Raw genomic sequence first — 21951 nt, forward strand, 5'->3', positions numbered from 1 at the left:
GGAGGCGAGAACACAGAACGCATCTTTGTGAATAAATGTCATATTTTATTAACCATACTTTGTTGAAGTAATTTTTATTTGGTGCTGATGAAATGTAAAATGTGGGTACCCCATAATGGACAGATTTAATTGTATTAAATTTTACAGTTTATGTGCTCAGATTATTTTTTCTTATTTTTATTCATTAAACATTATTTAAAACAATATATGGTTCTTATAATACTGATTAGTGGTGACTGTCAGTTTATGAACATATTACACTACATTACTACATTATTCATTTAGCTGAAGCTTTTATCTAAAGCAACTTACAATTGCTATATATGTCAGAGGTTGCACGCCTCTGGAGCAACTAGGGGTTAAGTGTCTTGCTCAGGGACACATTGGTGTGTCACAGTGGATTCAAACCCAGGTCTCTCACACCAAAGGCATGTGTTTTATCCACTACACCATCAACACCCTCATATGGCAGAAATCTACGGAAAAATCTATTAAAAACTTAATCAAACAGACAATGAACACTATTTTAACAACAATTATTATATGACGCATTCAATCTTATAGCAAAATTGTATAGTTGTGTTTGTTGTAAGAACACACCACCATATGCAAACCATAACAATAAATAAATAAAAATTATTTAACCAGAACACAGTGGGATCTGCATTTGCAATAATCAGTCCCTGTAATATTCAATTTTATTGAACCAATTTTGTGCAGTATGAGTAATAGTTAAGAGTAATAATTAAAGTGCTTGCAAGATCCTTTAGTTAAATGCTTAATACCTATAAAATTTATTTTATAAAAAGACCATATATATATATATATATATATATATATATATATATATATATATATATATATATATATATATATATATATATATATATATATATATAATTGTAAAACAATAAGATAAATATTATACAGATGTTGAACCTTTCCACTTGGATGTCATAGGTTTTTCATATTGTATTTATGTTCTGTGTGGAATCGCCGAAACCGTGACATGAGCACCGCCCCAACTGCACAAAACACCCCAAAATGAGAGCAAGCTGCAGCCGTGCTGCGCTGCGACCCTACCGTCCCCCCTCGCCCCACACAAGCCCCTCTTCACACAGGAAGTGGTGGGACCGAGGCGGCGCCCTCGCCATGGTTCCGCAGTGGACACTACCAAAAGAGCCCAAATGATGGCACACTTCAGCTTTGTACACAGAACCTTGAACAGGGACAATTCTTTCATCCTCCATTTCTTCTTCTTCTTTGATGTTTAATGGCGGTTGGCATCCAACTACAATGGTGCATTACCACCACCTACTGTACTGGAGTGTGAATCGGAGATAGAATGGAGAATTCCAACTATGTTCTATCCAACCCCCTACCCCCCTTTAATTAATTATAAAGATTTCCAAACTTGTATTGTATTTGCTATCCCCATGTCCTTCAGGAATGTATATAAACGAGTACTGATATCATTTGAAGTTAATCCCTTAAGTTAAGTTCCTTAAATTAATTCCCTTGCACCCCCAAATTCCTTATGTTTTCTTTCATCTTTAGGCTTTCTCAATCATATTTTTGGCATTCAAGTACCATATGTTCAACAGATTCAATACTGTCACAAAATTCACATTTTTCTGTTACTTGCTTACATAAAATATGTAAGCACTTATTTAACCCACAATGCCCAATCCTTAACCTAGTGAAAATGATTTCTTCCCTTTGATTCCTTCCATTGATCTTCCCTGCCCCGACCTTCTGTTGTATTCTGTGTAAATGTCTCCCTTTCTTCTCTCTATCCCAACCACTCACTTTTTCATAATTTCCATACAGATTTTTGTTTTAGCTTCTTTTTAACCTACACAAATAACACAAATATCAAACAAAAATTGCAAACAAGACATCAGGACTAAAAGAACTTAATGAATACTAAAATAAAAGCAAAAAGACATAAACAGACCAAATCCCATAAGCAAGGAGCAAGACAAGAACATAGAATATCAAGAGAAAAGAATAGACTAGGGATGGGTTGATCGTGTTCCAGAGCATTGCTTGAAATGAGGCTGTCACATGACCTGTGAAAACGAAGCTTTGTTACCTCACTGACACATCTCATACTTACGATCCATTCAGAGCAATGTTATAGTTATATGCAGCATGCCTATATGTATGTACTGTTTTTACATGGTGTATTGTTGCTAATTATAGTACTACTATTAAAAACAATTATGTGGTTGTCTGTTGACTGAATGAAAATTAAAGAACCTTGCGGGCTCAACCCCTGTTCTCAAAAAGGACAAATGTCCATCCTTAACCACAAACATTTGCGCTGCTTGTAAATGCCGTTCTCTATTGTCAACAGCTCACAATATGACAAATAAATCTATATTAATGCAAAATGTATTAAATGCAATAACTGCATTTGTGCATTTGTGTTTTTTAACAATCTGCATGTTTGTGTTCTTTTGTAAGGATGACACAAAAATGGTGCAATGAAAAATGATTTATTGGCATATTAAACAATCTATTTATGTGAAAAGAAGACAAGTTTGGTGCAAGTAAAATTTAAGAAAATAAAGATAAAAATTTAGTGTCATTGTGTTGTGCAATGTACAATAAGTTTTGGAAACTCTATCATTGCGCACACATGCCGCCAATGAACAAAACATCTAAATGATACAGTTGGTGTAAGAATTGATCTACCACAGGATGGCGGGGTTGTGCCACAGATTGTTGTAAAAGCCTCAGGAACACATACTCAGCACATCCACAGACAAAACCAGTGACAGTGAGGGAAAGAATGACCACAAACCAGAAAAGACAATAGGGCAAGGGACACTATAAATAGGGAGGAAACAAGAGGCTAACAAGAAGGTGTGGTAAAGAGGAAACAAGGAAAACAAAAATGAACAATTCTTGCAGTGGAAGTAGTTATACCCTGTCTATACCAAGTCAGCAAATCATAGTCCAATTCGATAACATTAAGTAACATTTTTGTGAGAAAGAAAATTCTCTCTGGGTCAAAATTACCCGAACACAACCTTAGGGTTAAATAATTCATTCATTTTATATATATATATATATATATATATATATATATATATATATATATATATATATATATATAAAAAAACATTCTCAATGATGTTGCCTACAGGTAGTAGGAGAATTAGGGTGCACCAGAACAAAATAGTGCTGTGGCAATTTCATTATGCAGTCTAGCTACTTGTTTTTTCTTTTTTTTATCTCTGATATAGCCACAAGACTTTTTGAGAGTGCAGCTGCTTCCACAGACGTCCCTCCATCTCCATGTCATGGTTAGTATAGGAGACCAAAGGCTTCATCACTTTGTCATAGTAATGGCATGAGAAGTCTTTGTAATTTTCTGTCATAAATCCAAATGCAGAGACCTGAAGGAAGAACCAGAAAGCACAACATCTATTTAACAATAGCTGGACCAAAAGGTTTTGGGGACATTCTAACAATATATAGAAAGCTTTTATAGATAAGAATTTTAAATTCTGTTTTATTGACACACACACACACACACACACACATATATATATATATATATATATATATATGTATATTAGAGGTTTGTTGACCTGGTCACAAGTGTGTAAAGCCACCAAAAGCATAAGTGCACCCGAGGTGGGTATGTACGTATCTCTATATTGCTCCAGCAGTGGAGATTTTAGGAACCTGTTAATCAATAACACCACGACATTACATTAAGAAGGGAAACTACATAAATATATAGATAAATGTCTAGGAAATTATTCTTACCTTTGAGTCACATATTGAATGAAGGATGGATGGATCATCTTGAACTGATGTATTTCAGGATTATATCCAAAAATTTCTGAGGGCCTGTTTTAATAATCAAATAAACTCAGCAGTTAGTTAGTATGCAAAGGACAAGCTAATGTTGACATAAAAACACAAACTGGTAGAATGCCTTTTAGAATCCCATTGTAATGCTAATTCATTCGAGTAGCTTAACATAATTGAATTCAAGTATCAAAACAAATTGTTCAAATTTAAGGAAGCACAACATATGGGGAAGTTGTGGCCTAATGGTTAGAGAGTTTGACTCCTAACCCTAGGGTTGTGGGTTCGAATCTCGGGCTGGCAATAACACGATTGAGGTGTCCTTGAGTAAGGCACCGAACCCCCAACTGCTCCCCGGGTGCCACAGCATTAATGGCTGCCCACTGCTACGGGTGTGTGTTCATGGTGTGTGTGTGTGTGTGTGTTCAATGCTCTGTGTGTGTGCACTTTGGATGGGTTAAATGCAGAGCACAAATTCTGAGTATGGGTCACCATACCTGGCTGAATGTCACGTCACCAAATGTAAAGAAATTCATAATTATTATAATTACCAAATATTATTTATATATAAACAACAGTGAATTCAGCATAGTGATCATGTTATTTCCATATTTTTTAATCACTTTGGAGCTGAGCTTTTATAAAGTATAACTGTTGACTTATGAATGACATATGCTCTGATATTACCGGATGTCCTGAAAGCTTATTATAAGTAGGTTACATACACTCACCTAAAGGACTATTAGGAACACCTGTTCAATTTCTCATTAATGCAATTATCTAATCAACCAATCACATGGCAGTTGCTTCAATGCATTTAGGGGTGTGGTCCTGGTCAAACAATCTCCTGAACTCCAAACTGAATGTCAGAATGGGAAAGAAAGGTGATTTAAGCAATTTTGAGCATGGCATGGTTGTTGGTGCCAGACAGACGGTAGAGTCAGAATTTGGCGTAAGCAGAATGAGAACATGGATCCATCATGCCTTGTTACCACTGTGCAGGCTTGTGGTGGTGGTGTAACACCGGGGGGATGTTTTCTTGGCACACTTAGTGCCCATTGGGCATCGTTTAAATGCCACGGCCTACCTGAGCATTGTTTCTGACCATGTCCATCCCTTTATGACCACCATGTACCCATGCTCTTATGGCTACTTCCAGAAGGATAATGCACCATGTCACAAAGCTCGAATCATTTCAAATTGGTTTCTTGAACATGACAATGAGTTCACTTTACTAAAATGGCCCCCACAGTCACCAGATCTCAACCCAATAGAGCATCTTTGGGATGTGGTGGAACAGGAGCTTCATGTCCTGGATGTGCATCCCACAAATCTCCATCAACTTCAAGATGCTATCCTATCAATATGGACCAACATTTCTAAAGAATGCTTTCAGCACCTTGTTGAATCAATGCCATGTAGAATTAAGGCAGTTGTGAAGGCGAAAAGGGTCAAACACAGTATTAGTATGGTGATCCTAATAATCCTTTAGGTGAGTGTATATTGTTAGCTCAATATATTAATTAATAATCACTTTTGGTCAAATGTTAATTGTTTTAGGAGACCTGGCCAATTCAAAGTTCGTGAACTGAAAATGAGGAAATTATTACAATAATTAATAAGAATTTATTGTAACCTGAATTAAAAAGCAACGTGTCGGAATCTTATTGTTAGACCTACCTGTCCCCTTTATCAGGTCCCGAGGTTACAGACACACCCTGGATGGCAGCTGCCAGCATCAAATAGGCTCGAGTCTCAGCGGGGATAAAAATATACCCGATGTCCTGTGACGTCAAAGACTTCACTGTAGTTCATCGGCATGCCAATAAATAATAATAATTCCTAAATTGTGAATGAGAGGGTCAATTACCGGATCACGTGGTACATTGTGGAAGCCATCTTGGTAATAATCAATTAAGGAGTTCTTGAGAGAGTTGGTGGTGAAGCCGTAGAAAGACGTCTTTGTCCCAACATCATTCTCAAACCCTTGGATTATTGCCCCATTTACCCTATAAATAATGATCATTATTATTAGAATCATGTTTGTGCTGTCATACTAGGGCTCAGGGGAAAATATTTCTGAATTATGTTTAGATTTAGATATTTAACCCATGCAGGTAATCTTTAATCTTTAATCGTTAATCTTTTTATTTTTCATCTGTTTTCTAACATTTGATATATTTAATGATATTTTGTCTAGTTACTGGTTTAGTGTAGTGGTTTATTTCACTTCTTCTGAACAACAAACACCCACTTACCCTCATTTAAAATAGCTTCAATTGGTTTATTCTGAAAGAAGAATGGAACATACACCTAGGATGCTTCGAGGGTGAGTAGAAGATGAACGAATTTTCATTCTCGGGTTATCCAACCGTTTAATGATGGATTTGTTTCTTATGAACATGCAGATCTTCACTTCACAAGACATTAATGGACTGGAGTGGTGTGGAGTACTTGTGAATTACTGTGATCTGACGGCACCCATTCACTGCAGAGATTTAATGCTAAATTTCTCCCAATCTGTACCTATTAAGAAACAAACGCATCTACATATCAGATCTCTGGAGGTTAAATTTTTTTTTTTTTTTCGGGTGAACTATTTCTTAAAGTAAATAATAAACTGTAATGTAACTACAATTGGTGTTGATGCATCAGTCACTGGTGGCATTTGGAGAAGTTGTGGCCTGATGGTTCGAGTCGGGCTTGTAACCCAAAGGACACAACTTTGAGTCTCAGTACCTGCAGGAATTGTAAGTTGGGGGAAGTGAATAAAAAGTGCTCTCCTTCAATAACCTCAACTGAAGTGCCCTTGGGCAAGATATTGAACAAGTCTGAACTCTCAAACAATTTCAAAAATTTTGTTTTTTACTTCTATGGTAAAAAGAATGTTTTTTGGAATCTGGTAATTCCAGCAACTGCAACATGGCTTGAATGCACTTTTATTCCACGTGCAGGGAGTTACAGGGATGCTGTGGTTGGTCATGTGATTCCAGCATGTCTGAACCCATCAGGGCGACATGGTACATGTAGAATAAAACAAGAAAAATATTTTCCCTAAAATGCTATTTATCTTGTTTTTACTGAAAACAATTCAGAGTGCAGCTTTAAACTGGGGTGGTAGAGACATTCATTACTTCATCTTTAAGGGATAGTTCTAGCCTGGTAATACCAGACTCTGCTACTTCGCTTTGCTTCATAGACAGAGTCTGGAAGGGCATAATTGATAAGCGTTTACTTTCTCGCAGTGGGGGATCTTGTCTGAAGTTTAAAATCATTGGTGTACCCGTAAGCCAACAGATCTCAGTTCCAGTCCTCGTGCCCCACTGCTCTGCACATTTTGTACGTTTCTCTTATTGCTTCAGACGTTTGTTCTATTCGAACATAAGTGCCCTGCGAAGTGGATTATCACAGGATATTCTGCCATGATTCCAGTTCAAAGCGAACGTATATGTTCCATTCAAAGTGCACTGAAGTGTGCGAGACGTGAATTTAAATTGTATTGTAAATTCGTCACATAGCGTCTACAGGTCTCAGACTGCCCTCTGTTCGTTGATTGGCCGGCTGGTTTGGAGCCAGAGGAAAACTGGGAGATGGTTCGCTATCTCAGACTGAGTACAGAAGCGAACTGAAAGCGGAAGTATGAAGTCTGACGTAGTCATGCTAGCATAGTTCACCCAAAAAATTTAAATTCTGTCATCTTTTGATTAAGGTATAATGAATTTTTCTAATAGAATGCACAAACCTGAAAACATAATCGTGACTGTCTATGGTTTTCCCCTGCCTGGATCCATTCAGAATACCTCCGTTACCCACCACAGCGCAACGCACACAGGTATCTGATGTTTTCCGCTCAAACAGATGACTGTTGGCAGGATCTGAGAGCAGGGAAAGTGTCTTGCTTATTTCTATGTTAAAAGAAGGGAAAAAATTATAATTATGGCTTTGTTTCCATGTTTGTAGTGCTGGTGTTTACAGTACATTTACCATAGAAAGACTGGTCCTTCCAGCCATATGGCAACGGTTCATTCTGGAGTTTTTGCCAATGTGAATTGCTAAAAGAATCACGCCACTGCAGAACAGGCACCAAGAAGCTAAACTTTCTCTTCAGATGATCGTCTTTCTTTATGGTATGTCTCAAGGAGCAGGCTGGCACTGCCTAATGAAAGAGTTGATATAGATTGTCTGACTTTAGTTATTGTTTTGCTCTTTGCCAGCTTTAGGCCATGATTTAGTACACATATTCGGCTCACCTCCTCTTCAGCTTTTTTTTCAAACCAGTTTACTTCAGCCTCTAATCCAGCCCTGCAGAGCAAAGAAGATCAAAACAGAAGTGAAGTCAGTTCTGCAGCAAGAGCAGAAGAGGGTGTGATGGAGTATATAGGAAACAAGGGTAGGCAATTAACAGGAAATACTGAAACTTACAAAAACAAAAAAGACATGAGTGTTAAATGAAACACTCTTCATCTTCAGGCCACTCAAAAAAAGCAAAAATTTAAAGAGCCACACAGATGTAAAATCAAAAATTACCTGTATTACAGTGTATGATGTAGCTGTCCATCAGTGTAAACAATGTGCAAAGTAATTAAACCAAAAAGTACACGATTTATAAAGTTATTGGCTTCTAAAGTAAGGAGTCGACTCTGAATCGCTGAAACGAGTCGTTATAGATTTCAAATCTTTTGCCCATCTCTATGTATGTCACTAGAACACTTTGCATAATAATCTCCGCCTACCGTCTTGGGAGAAACGGAACTCTGACCTGCCCCACCCCCCACACACACACAGACGCTCTGTTTGGTGTGATAGCATCATGTCGAGGAGACAGTGTGTTTTTAATTGTAAAGGCAAGTTTGTTTTATTTTCACTGCCAAAGAATGAAGATCAGAAGAACCAATAGCTAAAATTCATTTTTACCACAAATCCAACAAATCCCTTTTGTTGTGTTCACAACATTTCACTGATGACTGCTTTTTCTGTGATAAAGTGATCCATATGAACACAACGCGATGTCTGTTTTTCATGTCTCCCTTCATTATATCTATTGTGATATAATGAACACGCTATTCAGATTCAAACTGAAGCGCGCGGCTTGAATACACCCACAAAGAAGAAAAAGAAGCGAGACTGTTCGAGTTTTTTATTTTACTGTTTGCTTCGCGGTAAGAGGAATAAGACATAATTCACCCCAAAAAGATGCTAACGCATTGTTTACCGTGAAGTTGTGTGCGGAACAACCAATCAAAACTGACTATGTTAGTTGACCAATCAGAACACAGTATGCTACCAAAAGGTGGGGTTTAAGGAAACTGAATCTTTTGAACAGCTTTGCGCAAACCGTTTGGGGATCTCTGAGAATTGAGGTAATTTCAAAATGATATTCTGACAAAATGACAATGTTTTTTAACCTTGGATGTATTTAAACCTGTTGTACAGGACTTATAAACAGTGATAGGAAGCTTAGAATTTTCATCTTACTGGCTCTTTAAGAAAATATAATAATACAGTAGCACAGTAAAATGCAATTCTCTTTGGTAGATACCATATAATAACATTAATTTTACATATAATTTTTTTTTTTTATGATAACCCATTAAGCCTTACATATTATACCAGACTCCATTAACCCTTACATACCATTTGGACTAACCCTGACATATGATACCTTACCCAATTAACTTACAAATGATACAATACCCTGTTAACCCTTACATACTGTACTACACCCCATTAACTGTTACATACCATACATTAACGATACATACAGTATCATACCCTATTAACCCTTACATATTGTACCATAACAATAAACCCTTATATATGATACCCGAGCGCCAACCCCTCTCTCTCTCTCGTGAAGCCAATAAAGAAGTGACTTAAACTGTAATCCATCGACCGGCTGCAAACGGAAGTCAGTCCCGTAGACTCCCCATGTTAAAATGGCAAACTTTACAGCAGAAAAAAAAAAACGTTTACAGCATCGTGCAAAAAATGGTTTCGGTCTTTATATCTAATTTTGCCCTTCATTACAACTGTGAGGGGAGTGTTTTTTTTAAAACTCATCCGTTTAAACTATATTAAGCTTAAAGTTACGCATAATTAAGGGCGTGGTCACTTGAGTGACAGGTGGATTGTCACTGCTGTCACCACTGTCACGCTAAGTGGGAGTGGTTTCATCAACCAGCTACCGCCTTTTTGCCCATTTTCGATTGTCCAGGAGAGTTGCGTGGTGACGCGCCTCCAAGATGTCATCGGCCAACTCTGCACACTTTAGGCTTCAGAAACTCTTTACAGGAGTCTACGGTTGACGTCACGGACACTACGTCCATGGTTTGATGGTACCATATCACATTAACCCTTACATGCCATACCATACATTATTAATGATACATATTATACCCTATTATCCCTTATATAACATACCATATCCAGTTTATATCCTTTATATATGATACAATACCCCATTACCCCTTACATACCAAACCATAACCAATTAACCCTTACATATGATATCATATCCCATTAACCCTTACATACTTTACCATAACCAATGAACCTTTAAATATGATACCAAACCCTATTAACCCTTACATGCTTTACAATAAACCATTAACCCTTACATACCACACCATACCCTATTACCCATTACATACCACACCATAACCAGTTAACCCTTAGATATAAGACCATACCCCGTTAATTGAGACATACCGTACATTATTAATGTTAAATATCATGCCCTATTAACCCTTACATACCGTACCATAACAAATTAACCCTCACATATGGTACCATACCCCATTAACCCTTAAATATTGTTCTGTGTACTGTATATAAAACCCCATTAACACTTACATGTGTAAAGTACTCTATTCATCCTTATGTATTATACTATACCCCATTAACCCCTTATCTACAATAACCCTCCAATTTTCCCAATATATTCCTAATGTCATATAATACAAGGCTCCATTGCATTTTAACATATTTAGTAGTGAAAGAGTGAAAATTAAAATCATGGTTCAAATCCACATTGTTGGTTGAAATTAGCTTATAATCTGAAAATTGTCTTACAAAATCAACCTTCCTAAAATGTTAATAAAAACGCATCTGAACTGTGGTTAGTCACACTAGACTTAGCATGCAAAATTATTTAGAAACAGCAACAGTATGTTTCACAGGATATTATGTGATGTCACATTTATATTTCTGTCCTAAGAAATGTTCAAAACATTCAAATATACTACCAACTCCACTTTGAATCAGTACAAATCATGCAAATTTAAGGATGCATGTGAAATGTTTCTGTGTGCCAACACTTTAGCCTTGAGCTAAAGACTAATTGTTTTGAGAAGTCACATGATGATGATAAATGATAGATACTTTAAAAATGACACATCAAAAAATTGTCGGTCACAAGGAAATTAATAAGCCATTTGTTTATTGTTGTTCAAAGGATACAAAGAACCGAAACTCTATCAAGACTTTGTCTTAAAAAAAACAGCTTAAACTCGTCAAAACAGTGCAAGCATGTGAAATATACAATGGATCAAATAACTGCAGAAAATTTTAATATAGCAAAGTAAAGACTGCTCTGCCATTGTGTTCTATCAGGTGCTCCAAAATCTCCTGATAACTAGCTGCATTGACCTGCCCTTGATAAAACACAGTGGACCAACACCAGCAGCTGACATGGCACCCAGACCATCACTGACTGTGGGTACTTGACACTGGACTTCAGGCATTTTGGCATTTCCTTCTCCCCAGTCTTCCTCCAGACTCTGGCACCTTGATTTCGGAATGACATGCAAAATTTGCTTTGATCCGAAAAAAGTACTTTGGACCACTGAGCAACAGTCCAGTGCTGCTTCTCTGTAGCCCATTTCCTGCACACGCCTGTGCACGGTGGCTCTGGATGTTTCTACTCCAGACTCAGTCCACTGCTTCCGCAGGTCCCCCAAGGTCTGGAATCGGTCCTTCTCCACAATTTCCTCAGGGTCCGGTCACCTCTTCTCGTTGTGCAGCATTTTTTGCCACACTTTTTCCTTCCCACTGAGGTGCCTTGATACAGCACTCTGGGAACAGCCTATTCGTTCAGAAATTGATTTTGTATGTAATCTACTGACGTTAAATCCATGATTTATCTTTCCATCTGATTGATGGCCATCAGTGGTTGGGAAGAAGATAACAAATCCCATCATTCCACACTCCTTCTTAGCATCATCAAACCACATGATTGTTATTGTTTTGATAGTGCACCCTCTTGTGGCAGGTCCTACAACCTGTACCTTTAAGAGCATTCTATAGGTGTCGCTATCCGTTTGTCAAGTGCTGAAATGTTCCCTTTGAGAATGACTCGCAATTAACGATTCACTCGTTTTCTTGATGCATCGATTACAAACCCTGTCGATTCATATGCATAGATCCTGAAACATGATTTTTGCATCGTGAATCGCCGATCTTGGACAGTAATCGATTCAAAATGCTAAGAATTTCTATAGAATTACGCTATATTTCTATAGCGATTCAATGCTTTCAAAATGTATACACATTAAATTACTACACGCATGAATTAATGGAGACCTTGAAGAGTGAATCGTGCCTCTTATCTGTCCTTCACGCGCTCCACTGTTTACCGCCTGAGACTGTCACAGGATTACGCTAGCGCTCTGTTCGTCTCTGACGCAGCTGACCTGTGATCTATAGGACTCGTGGCCAGTAATTCTAATGTGAAGAAGTTTTACTTTTCTGTAGTTTGTCAATGGCTCTCTGCATCTTACCGACGAAGTTACCAGAGCCGTCGACACCTGTATTTATTGCATGGACGGAGCAGAAATGTAAGTGTCTAAATCATACGCACAGATCCATTGAATGATAAATGTTTTTAAACAATGTGGATGAACCGAATATACGAAGGAAACTTTTTAAATTAACCACAGCATTAACAACGACCTTGAAATAAGAGCGTGAGATTTATCTGATAATCAGATGCATGAAAGTAGCGTTGTTTCATTAGCAAACAGACATCTGGCGCGTTTTCTCTCAGAATCATTCGCTGACGGAGAGGAAAAGTTAAATAGAGATGAAGACGTTTTCACATTGAAAGAGAAGCGATCTCGCTCTCATAGACGTGCCAGGCTAAATCTGCAGCTAAACTGAATAAAAGCAGAATGAACTGATGAAACTTAAAAAAAAAACACAAACAATTTATGAATGATGCAGTGCTAATTGACATTTATTACAGTACAGAAACTATAAAGTATATTTTCTACCTTATTCTGTGCAGAAAATTTAAAGAATTGCTAATTAAATGTAGCCTAGTATATAAAACAATCATAAAATTGCCATTAGGAAAAAAATATCGATTACAAATGATTGATTATTGTCCAGCAGTGTATTTGATTTATTACAGCTAATTAAAAGTAATTAAAAAAGAAGATAATTCCTTGTAAAAAATAAAATAAATAATAATAATTATTATTATTATTATTATTATTATTATTATTATTATTATTATTATTATTATTATTATATAGGCTACATACATAAAATGATTGTATTTGACATTTCTGTCACTTCTGAAATTATGGCTACGCCCCTGGTGTGACAACGTTATAACTTATACAGTACATAATACTCTATTAAGTGGCCTTAACTACTATGTACTTACATTTTAATTAATAATTTAGTACAATGTACTTATTGTGTACATACATGTTTTTACATTGTACTTATAAAAAACAACATGTAATTACATCTGTATTTAATTTCTGTAATTGCATTCATAATTACACTGTTGACCCATACTTTACACCTCAACCCACCCTTAAACTTAACCACACCTCCAACCCTCTCCCTAACCTTACCCCTATCCCACCTCAATAGCAGCAAAAGTGTTCTACAATACAATATGAACACAATAAGTACATTGTACTTATTTTTTTATGTAAGTACATAGTAGTTAAGGCCACCTAATATAAAGTGGGGCCAAGCTCTTTTTTAAAAACTTGGCTTACATAAAGTTTTACGTATGCCATTTCGCATCATTAAACTAGCATTTAACAATGGATAAAAAGTTTTTTTTATTTTTTTTTTCTAACCTATGGTTCTCTAACCATAAATGCTACTGTAATTTGCCCCCTGACTAAACATTTAAAGAATTAAGTAGAACCATTTAAATAATCCCGTGAATGCACGAATCATTATAATCAAATCAAATTTAATTGTGAATCGAATCGTTCTAAATTTGCAAAAATCGTTCTTGAATCGAAAACCTATGAATCGTAATCGTAATCGAATCGCTGCCTTGCCAAAGATTCACAGCCCTACTCGCAATTGTATAGGCAACACGCTCGTTTATTTAAATGTTAACCTAATGCATTCCAGACATCTCGAATATAATATATTTATATATTTATTAGTATATTTGTAGAAATTGTATTTCTAGGACCAAGATGGCTGTATATCAGTCAGTCATTGACAGTTTTTTTTTAGTATATCCCTAGTTTTCTGCCCTTTTTAAACATTTCATTTATAAATTCAAATTGATCTATAATCATAAAGCACTTGGATAAAGTTAAATGTATAATCTGCTGATTGTCTTCTTACGATGTCCTTAATGTTGATTTTGAAAGGAAGTCTGTCTGAACGTACCTGTAAAATCTTGTGCTCCAGTCTTCTGATGACATCAAAGCCAACACAAAGAAAATACATGCTGCCACAATAAATACACAAAGCCACAGTTTTGTGTTTCGACTGTGCTGTGCAGAGTAAATGTGTGGTAAGACAATACATGTCTTTGAAAAATCAGATGACTTCATAATAATAACCAAACACAGACCTGTGACTGAAATCACTGAACACTTTTAAATGGAGAGTCACTGCAGGTTGCGTTTATAAACCCACCACAGACATCTGAACAGTTGCACAACCAGTTTTACAACACACATGGAGGAAGAGATCTGTGGCCAATGAACAGGAAACTTCGCATCTGAGTATAGTGTGATTTAATTAAAAAAGGAAAAAAAAAAAAAAAATATATATATATATATATATATATATATATATATATATATATGTATATATATGTATATATATATATATATATATATATATATATATATATTTTTTTTTTTTTATTAAATCACACTATACTCAGATGTGAAGTTATTATAACTTCACATCTGAGTATAGTGTGATTTAATTAAAAATTATTTAATTAAAAAATAACTTAGTTATATATATATATATATATATATATATATATATATATATATATATATATATATATATAAAATGATAAATTAATTTGAAATGCATATTGCACAGTAAAATTAACTGATATGAACAGTTACTATAAAAAGGTATTTATAAATTTTTTAACATATTATAGGCTTAATCAAAGTATCCTGACCAGTGTTGGTATAACACTATGTAACATGATCGTAATCAGATTACTTTTTTCAAGTAACTAGTAAAGTTACCCATTTACAATTTACAACAATTTACAACAAGATATCTGAATTACGTTTTCAAATAAGTAATGCAAGTTACTTTGCTTTCCGATTTATTCACTGGCACCTCTCCTCTCTCTCTGTGTAGACAAATCATGAGTGAGGTGCAAGGCTGAAATTGACATTCCATCAGAAGAGCTGCACAATTAATCAATCCCAATTAATCGCGATTGTCATGTGCATTTTGTCAGTAAAGCCGGTGTCCTGACATTTTATCCTACCCTGTCAGATTTTCCTATCCGGGTTTACTGCGCACGCGCACATCAATATCGCGTCCTTTGTCTCATGCTAAATAACGATATTTAATGTATCTGCATTACTGTAAGGGTAGGTTTAGGGTTGGGGTAGGTGTAGACTTTAATAAAAACACAATCTAATTGGTAGAAAATAATATTTATTGTTGGTTTCCTTTAGCTGCACAGACACTATTTAAACTGAACAGAGATGACATAACTGAATTCAATGATGAACTGCCTTAACTATCATTTTGCATTATTGACACACTGTTTTCCAAATGAATGTTGTTCAGTGCTTTGACGCAATGTATTTTGTTTAAAGCACTATATAAATAAAGGTGATTGATAGCTGTATCCCTTCTAGCTCCAACCGCGAATATAACACATAATTACTGTATTTGCAGTACTGTAAGGGTAGGATTAGGGTTGTGGTAAGTGTAGACATTAATAATCCATAACTTTACAGTAGCATTTTTCGCTGTGGAATTATACTACCCACTGTTTTAGTGGGAGGTAGGAAAATCTGACAGCGTAGGAAAAATTGACAGAACACCGGTTTTGTGATTAGTAGTAAATCTATATCACCTGATTTCAGATGGAGTAGCATTTACTACACAGGGGTGCATTTCCCGTACAACTACGTAACTCGCAGATTAACCACCATAGTGCCATGCATCATTATGGAAATGAACCAGCTAGTCACAACTGTTCCCTGAAACCATGGTAATGTTACCTGTGTCGCAGATCCATCGTTCAGACTACGTTGGTTTGAGCTATCGTTCTTCTTCTTCTTCGATCTAATGGCTTTCTGGAGCCATGAGCACATACCGCCACCTACAGTAATTTGGTTTTATTTTCTCTTTTCTTTGCCTCTAATTACGCTTTTGAAATGACGTTACGTAGGAGTCAAGTAATTACGAATCATTCATTTGTTCTGCAATACATTATATTCATATACAGAGTTTAAAAAAAATTTAACTGTGATGCAGTGTTGTGGACACCTATTGCTTATTTTGCTCAATTTTTCCTATTTAAGTCTTCTTGCCATTCAGCCACGTGTTAATGAAAATGACATGAAAACCCCAATTTTTAAAGCATGAAATTGCAGTTCTTTTAGAGGAGTTGGAAAATAAAAAAAATCCAGCTATTTTCAATGCTGAAAAAATACTGTATTACAAATACTGACAAAAATAAAATCTGGGCAGAAATCGCTAAAAAAAATAAATGATGCTGCCTATGGACAAAGCCCAGAAGAAGTCAGGAATAAGTGGAGGGACTTCGTAAATGTGAAAAAACAGAGGGCTGAGGCACGTAGCAAACAACACTTACGGGGTATCAATTCAGTTCCTCCTCTCCTACAGAGGAAGCTGAGGAAACACTTTTGGTGAGATGTACATCTACGATGTAGCCGCAACAGGTGTACCTCTCACCAAAAGAGTTTTAACGTATAAAGCCAGTGATGCAATAAAGGCTTTTAAACTTTTCACTACTATTTGAGTGCCTTGGAGTTCTTGTCCTTAAATATAATAAAAAAATAAATCGCTGATGGAGAGTAGAGGTTAAATAGCTACTATATTAGCATTTTATTTTGTAAAAAGTTTTCACACTGAAAGAGATGTGCCAGGCTTTGCAGCTAAACTGAATAAAAGCAGAATAAACTGATGAAAAGCTAAGGGGAAAAAAAAACAATACATTTATTTAGATGCAGTGCTAATTGACATAATTTATTATAGTACATAAACTATAAATTATATTTTCAACCTTATTCTGTGCATATACCGAGCGGTATATTTAATTACTTACAGCAAATTAAAAGTAATAAAAATTATTTGTAAAAAAAAAAAGTCAAAATTATAATTATGATTATACATAGTTTACATACATAAAATGATTTCTGTCACTTCTGAAATGATGGCTACGCCCCTGGTGTGACAAAATGTTAGCTAATACATAATACTTTTAAAGCTCTTTTTAAAAAAAATCTTGCCATACAAACATTTATACGTATGCCATTTCATGCCATAGCATCTATAAACTAGCATTTAACAATGACCAAAAGTTTTTTTTCTTAACCTATTAATCAGCTGCAAATATGTCTTGACCCCAAAAAAATTCTAACAAAACGTTTCTCAGTGGTTTACAGGAGTATCAAATGTACTTAAAAACATACTAAAAGTTTACCAAAGTTTGACTCCAAGAAAGGCCCCATTTTTCAAAATGGCTGCCGGCAGGTCCTTAAAATGACCATTACTCCTTTGTATTCCTCCTAGACCAGAAATATTGGTGCCTGATACATGTTTTTGCCATGTAATATTATAACTAGCATATTTGCATGATAGATAAGTGATTACAAGTCCAATTAAAGCAATTGGTTACAAGCATATTTATGGGGAAAATATGTACAATTTCCCTTAAGTACATGCAGGTACATGTAAAAAAAATAAATAGAATATCATGGAAAAGTTATTTATTTTTTGTAATTTAATTTAAAAAAGCAAACCTTTTATATTCTACATTTATTGCACATGCACAAACTGAAATATGTAAAGAGTTTTTGTTTGAGTTCTGATGGTTACGACTTACAGCTTCAGTATCTCAAAAATTTAGAATATTTTCTCAAAAATCAATCAAAAAAAGATTTACAAAACAGAAATGTTTAAGATCTCCAAAGTAGGTTTAATTATGCTATAAATACTTGGTTAGGGCTCCTTTTGCAATTACTGTCTGTGGTACTGCAGGTTGCTTTGATGGGGCCTTCAGCTCCTCTGTATAGTTTTGCAGATGTTACTTATCTACCTCTTCACAATACCCCATGGATTCTCTGTGAGGTTCAGGTCAGGTGAGTTGGCTGGCCAATCAAGCACAATAATATCATGGTCAGCAAATCACTTGAAAGTGGTTTTGGCACTGTGGGTAGGTTGTGAGGGTTTTGCACTTTGTTTTATGTTTTGTTTCTTGTGTCTAGTATCAGCACATGGCTTTGTTAACTGTTTTCTCGGCCACATGCTCCTTTAGCCCCTCCTCCTTGTTTCCTGTTTACCACACCCCCCTCATCAGCCTGGTCAGTCTAATTGTGCTCAACTGTCCCTCATGTATTTTCCTCCTTATTTATAGTGCCCCTTACCCTTTTTTGTTTGCTGGTTCATGGTCATTCACACCCTCTCTGTCTCTGTATGTGGCTGAATACGCGCCTGTGTCTCCTTGTCTGGTTGGTCTTGTGCCCTTGTCTAGTCCTTGTAGTTCTATGTTTTTGTCTTGCTCCTTATTTTAGTAATTTGTTTGTTCTTGCTTTTGGCTTTTATTTGTAATATTTATTTGGCTTTTCTAGTCTTGATTCTTGTTGGTTAAACTGGTAATTTAATCTTGTTACTTAATCTTTTATTAGTTCATTGACTTATATCTTTCCTTGTCTTGAGTTTAATTTGTGTTTTTTTGGAGCTTTGTCCTGTCTAGTTTTGTGTTCGAGTTCCTGACCTGTCCCCGTGTGTCCTGCCCTGGTTCTACCTACCTGGCACTTGGTCTGTTTCAGAGTCAGTGGTTAAGTGTCTGAGATCTGCTCTACGGTGCCTTGTGTGGTCTTCTCCATCAGCCTGGTCTTCCTGCCCCCTCTGTTGCCAAGTATTCTGCCAGTTGTTTCCTGAAGCTTTCCCAGTGGCCTCCCCTAAGCTGTTCCTGTTAACTGTTATCCTGTTGTGTTATCTATTGTTCACTTCACTACCCTCTTGTATCAGTCTGTTTTGTCAATAAAACCTTATTACCTCCCAATGAAATTGGGTCCTCCCTCCTAGATCCCTGACATAGGTGCTAAATTCCTGCTGCAAAATTAAATCAGCATCTCCATTAAGCTTGTCAGCAGATGGAAGCATAAAGTGCTACAAAATCTCCTGGTAGATGGCTGCATTGACTTTGGACTTGATAAAAGATAATGAACCAACACCAGCAGACGTCACGGCACTCAAATCATCACTGACTTCAGAAACTTCACACTGGACTTTTGATTCTGTCCCTCTCCAGTCTTCCTTCAGACCTTGAATTTCAAATGAAATGCAAAATTAACTTTCATCTGAAAAGAGGACTGTGAACCACTGAGCAACAGGTCAGTTATTTTTCTCCTTATCCCAGGTGAAATGCTTCTGATGTTTTTTTGTTTTTGTTTTTGGTTCAGGAGTGGCTTGGTTTTAGGAATGTGACAGCTGTAACCCTTTTCTTGAAGAGGTCTGAGCTTGATGACTCTTGATGCACTGACTCCGGCTTCAGCCCACTCCTTGTGAAGCTCTCCAAAGTTCTTGAATCTGCTTTTCCTGACAATCTTCCCAAGGCTGAAGTCATCCCTGTTGCTTATGCACCTTTTCCTACCACACTTTTTCCTTCCAGTCAACTTTCTATAAATATATTTTGATACAGCACTCTGTGAACAGCCAGCCCTTTCAGCAATGACCTTCTGTGGCTTAACCTCCTAGTGGAGGGTTATAATGATTGTCTTCTGGACACCACTCAAGTCAGTAGTCTTTCCCATAATTGCGGTTGCATGTTCTGAACTAGCCCAGGAGGTAACCAGTATTTATACTAATAATTAATAAAACTAATCAAGCTCAAAATGGAATATTCAAATTTTTGAGATACTGAATTTTTTTTTTTTCTAAGCTGTAAATCGTAACAAACAGAATTAAAACAAAAAAACAAAAGTTTACTTTTTAAAATTAAATTACAAAAAATAAAGAACTTTTCTAGTAGTCAAGGATGAATTTTGTTTGAGCAAAATGGTATACGCTGTGCTGCCAACAACATTACAATGAGTCACGCAATATCAAATGTCAATATTCTATTCTACCATCTTTTGAATTGCTGAAAATGGTGAATTTTGGTTTGTATGGTTTAGTATAATGCCACCTTTATACTCTAAAATCTATAAAGGATGCATTACATATTAATTACCTTATTAAAATTGAAAAGAGTGACCATTTTAGAGGTTTCACACACAGACCGCTGTTCGGGCTAATACAGGGTTGTTTATGATCAAAGTTATGATCAAAGTTATACAACTCCAATTTAAGTTACTTTTGGGTGCAATAACTTTTACATCGAATGTAAAGTCTGTGTTTCAGCAAAACAAGTTACATGACATAGGCTAAATTGTTTACATCTCTGGTTCACCCCAAACAATGATGAAACCTTACAGTATTCTCACAAAATCATGTATTCCATAAGTATGTAATCATGTTAGTGCAATTTAGACAAGTCCAATGGATTCACAGACCCAGAAAACATGGGTTTAGACACCAAGATTACTTGACTAAGTCAAATAATGAAGGAGTTAGGATATTTTAAGGGCTCCCTGCCCATCTTGGACGACATCTTGAAAATTACACCTTTCTAGTGGTCAAACTTTGGTAAACTTTTAGTATGTTATTAAGGACACCTAATACTACAAAAAACAGCTGAGAAACCTTTTGTTAGAATTTTTTAGTTTTATTTTCATATATGCAGCCGTCTATATGGTTCTCTAACCATATAGGCTGGTGTAATTTGCCCCCTGACTAAGCATTTAAAGAATTAAGGGGAAACATTTAAATAATCCTGTGAATGCACTCAAAGAATGCAGAATCGAATAATCAAATCGAATCGAATCGTTTTAAATTTGCAAAAATGAAAACTAATGAATCAAATCGAATGGATGCTTACCCAAAGACTCAGCTCTAGTAACGACGGAACTGGTGACCATAGTTGGCTAACAATGCTTTTGGGAAACTCACCCCAGAGCCGTAGTTCTCTGACAAGATATGCAAAAATGCTTGTCATAATCGCAGATAATATAATCGTAGGATTATTAAATCTGCAAAATTATTCGCAATAATGAAAGCTGTTTGCGTATCTTCTACTGCTCTGTAATGCTGCTACATCTGAGATCGCGTGAAAATACCACAATTAATAACGTTTTTACTCTAAACACCCTTCATAACATCAGTCGAGTGTTTGTAATAAATCCTTCTGTGAGATGATATGGCTTCTTAAATAGTATTTCATTATATTCTAAGCAGGCCATGTCGATTAGCATTTCACCATAAATATACTTTATTGTGATGTAAATTATAATAAGAAGAACTGTAAATCCATATATTGCCGTAGTCTTGTGTTTATTAGTCACGTTGAATCAATGAAAGCAGTTAAATCTTCTGTTTATTCAGCTGCAGTGCATTTCCTGAATTTTTTCTTCATTCCCTCTGACCTTTGGATGGAGATTTACTGCTGATCACAGAACCGTGCTTCACTGAAAGATACACAGGACAGTCGCTGCTTCAGCCTAATCGCGATTTATTGCCTCTGTGATTTATTTTCGAATAATTGTGCAGCCCTATCAGAAAGGATTGTTTGGACCT

The 21951-nt window shown here is 36.0% G+C and overlaps 1 protein-coding gene and 1 long non-coding RNA gene across 2 annotated transcripts; one reads left to right on the top strand and one right to left on the bottom strand.

Moving 5' to 3' along the window:
* Positions 1-3239: 3239 nt before the first annotated feature.
* Positions 3240-8141, bottom strand: LOC113046546 (ST6 (alpha-N-acetyl-neuraminyl-2,3-beta-galactosyl-1,3)-N-acetylgalactosaminide alpha-2,6-sialyltransferase 2; the record flags this gene model as incomplete). Its single annotated transcript, XM_026207359.1, has 8 exons — positions 3240-3407; positions 3603-3699; positions 3784-3867; positions 5509-5612; positions 5699-5837; positions 7571-7733; positions 7813-7984; positions 8079-8141. Coding segments are annotated over 8 exons (990 nt in total), but the record flags the coding sequence as incomplete, so codon positions are not given.
* A 10043-nt stretch (positions 8142-18184) lies between these two features.
* Positions 18185-19382, top strand: LOC113047607 (uncharacterized). Its single transcript, XR_003276316.1, has 2 exons — positions 18185-18635; positions 19013-19382. It is a non-coding gene; the product is annotated as an uncharacterized LOC113047607 (long non-coding RNA).
* Positions 19383-21951: the final 2569 nt, after the last annotated feature.

This window comes from Carassius auratus, chromosome 28 (assembly GCF_003368295.1).
Source record: "Carassius auratus strain Wakin chromosome 28, ASM336829v1, whole genome shotgun sequence".
Classification (NCBI taxonomy): Eukaryota; Metazoa; Chordata; class Actinopteri; order Cypriniformes; family Cyprinidae; genus Carassius; species Carassius auratus.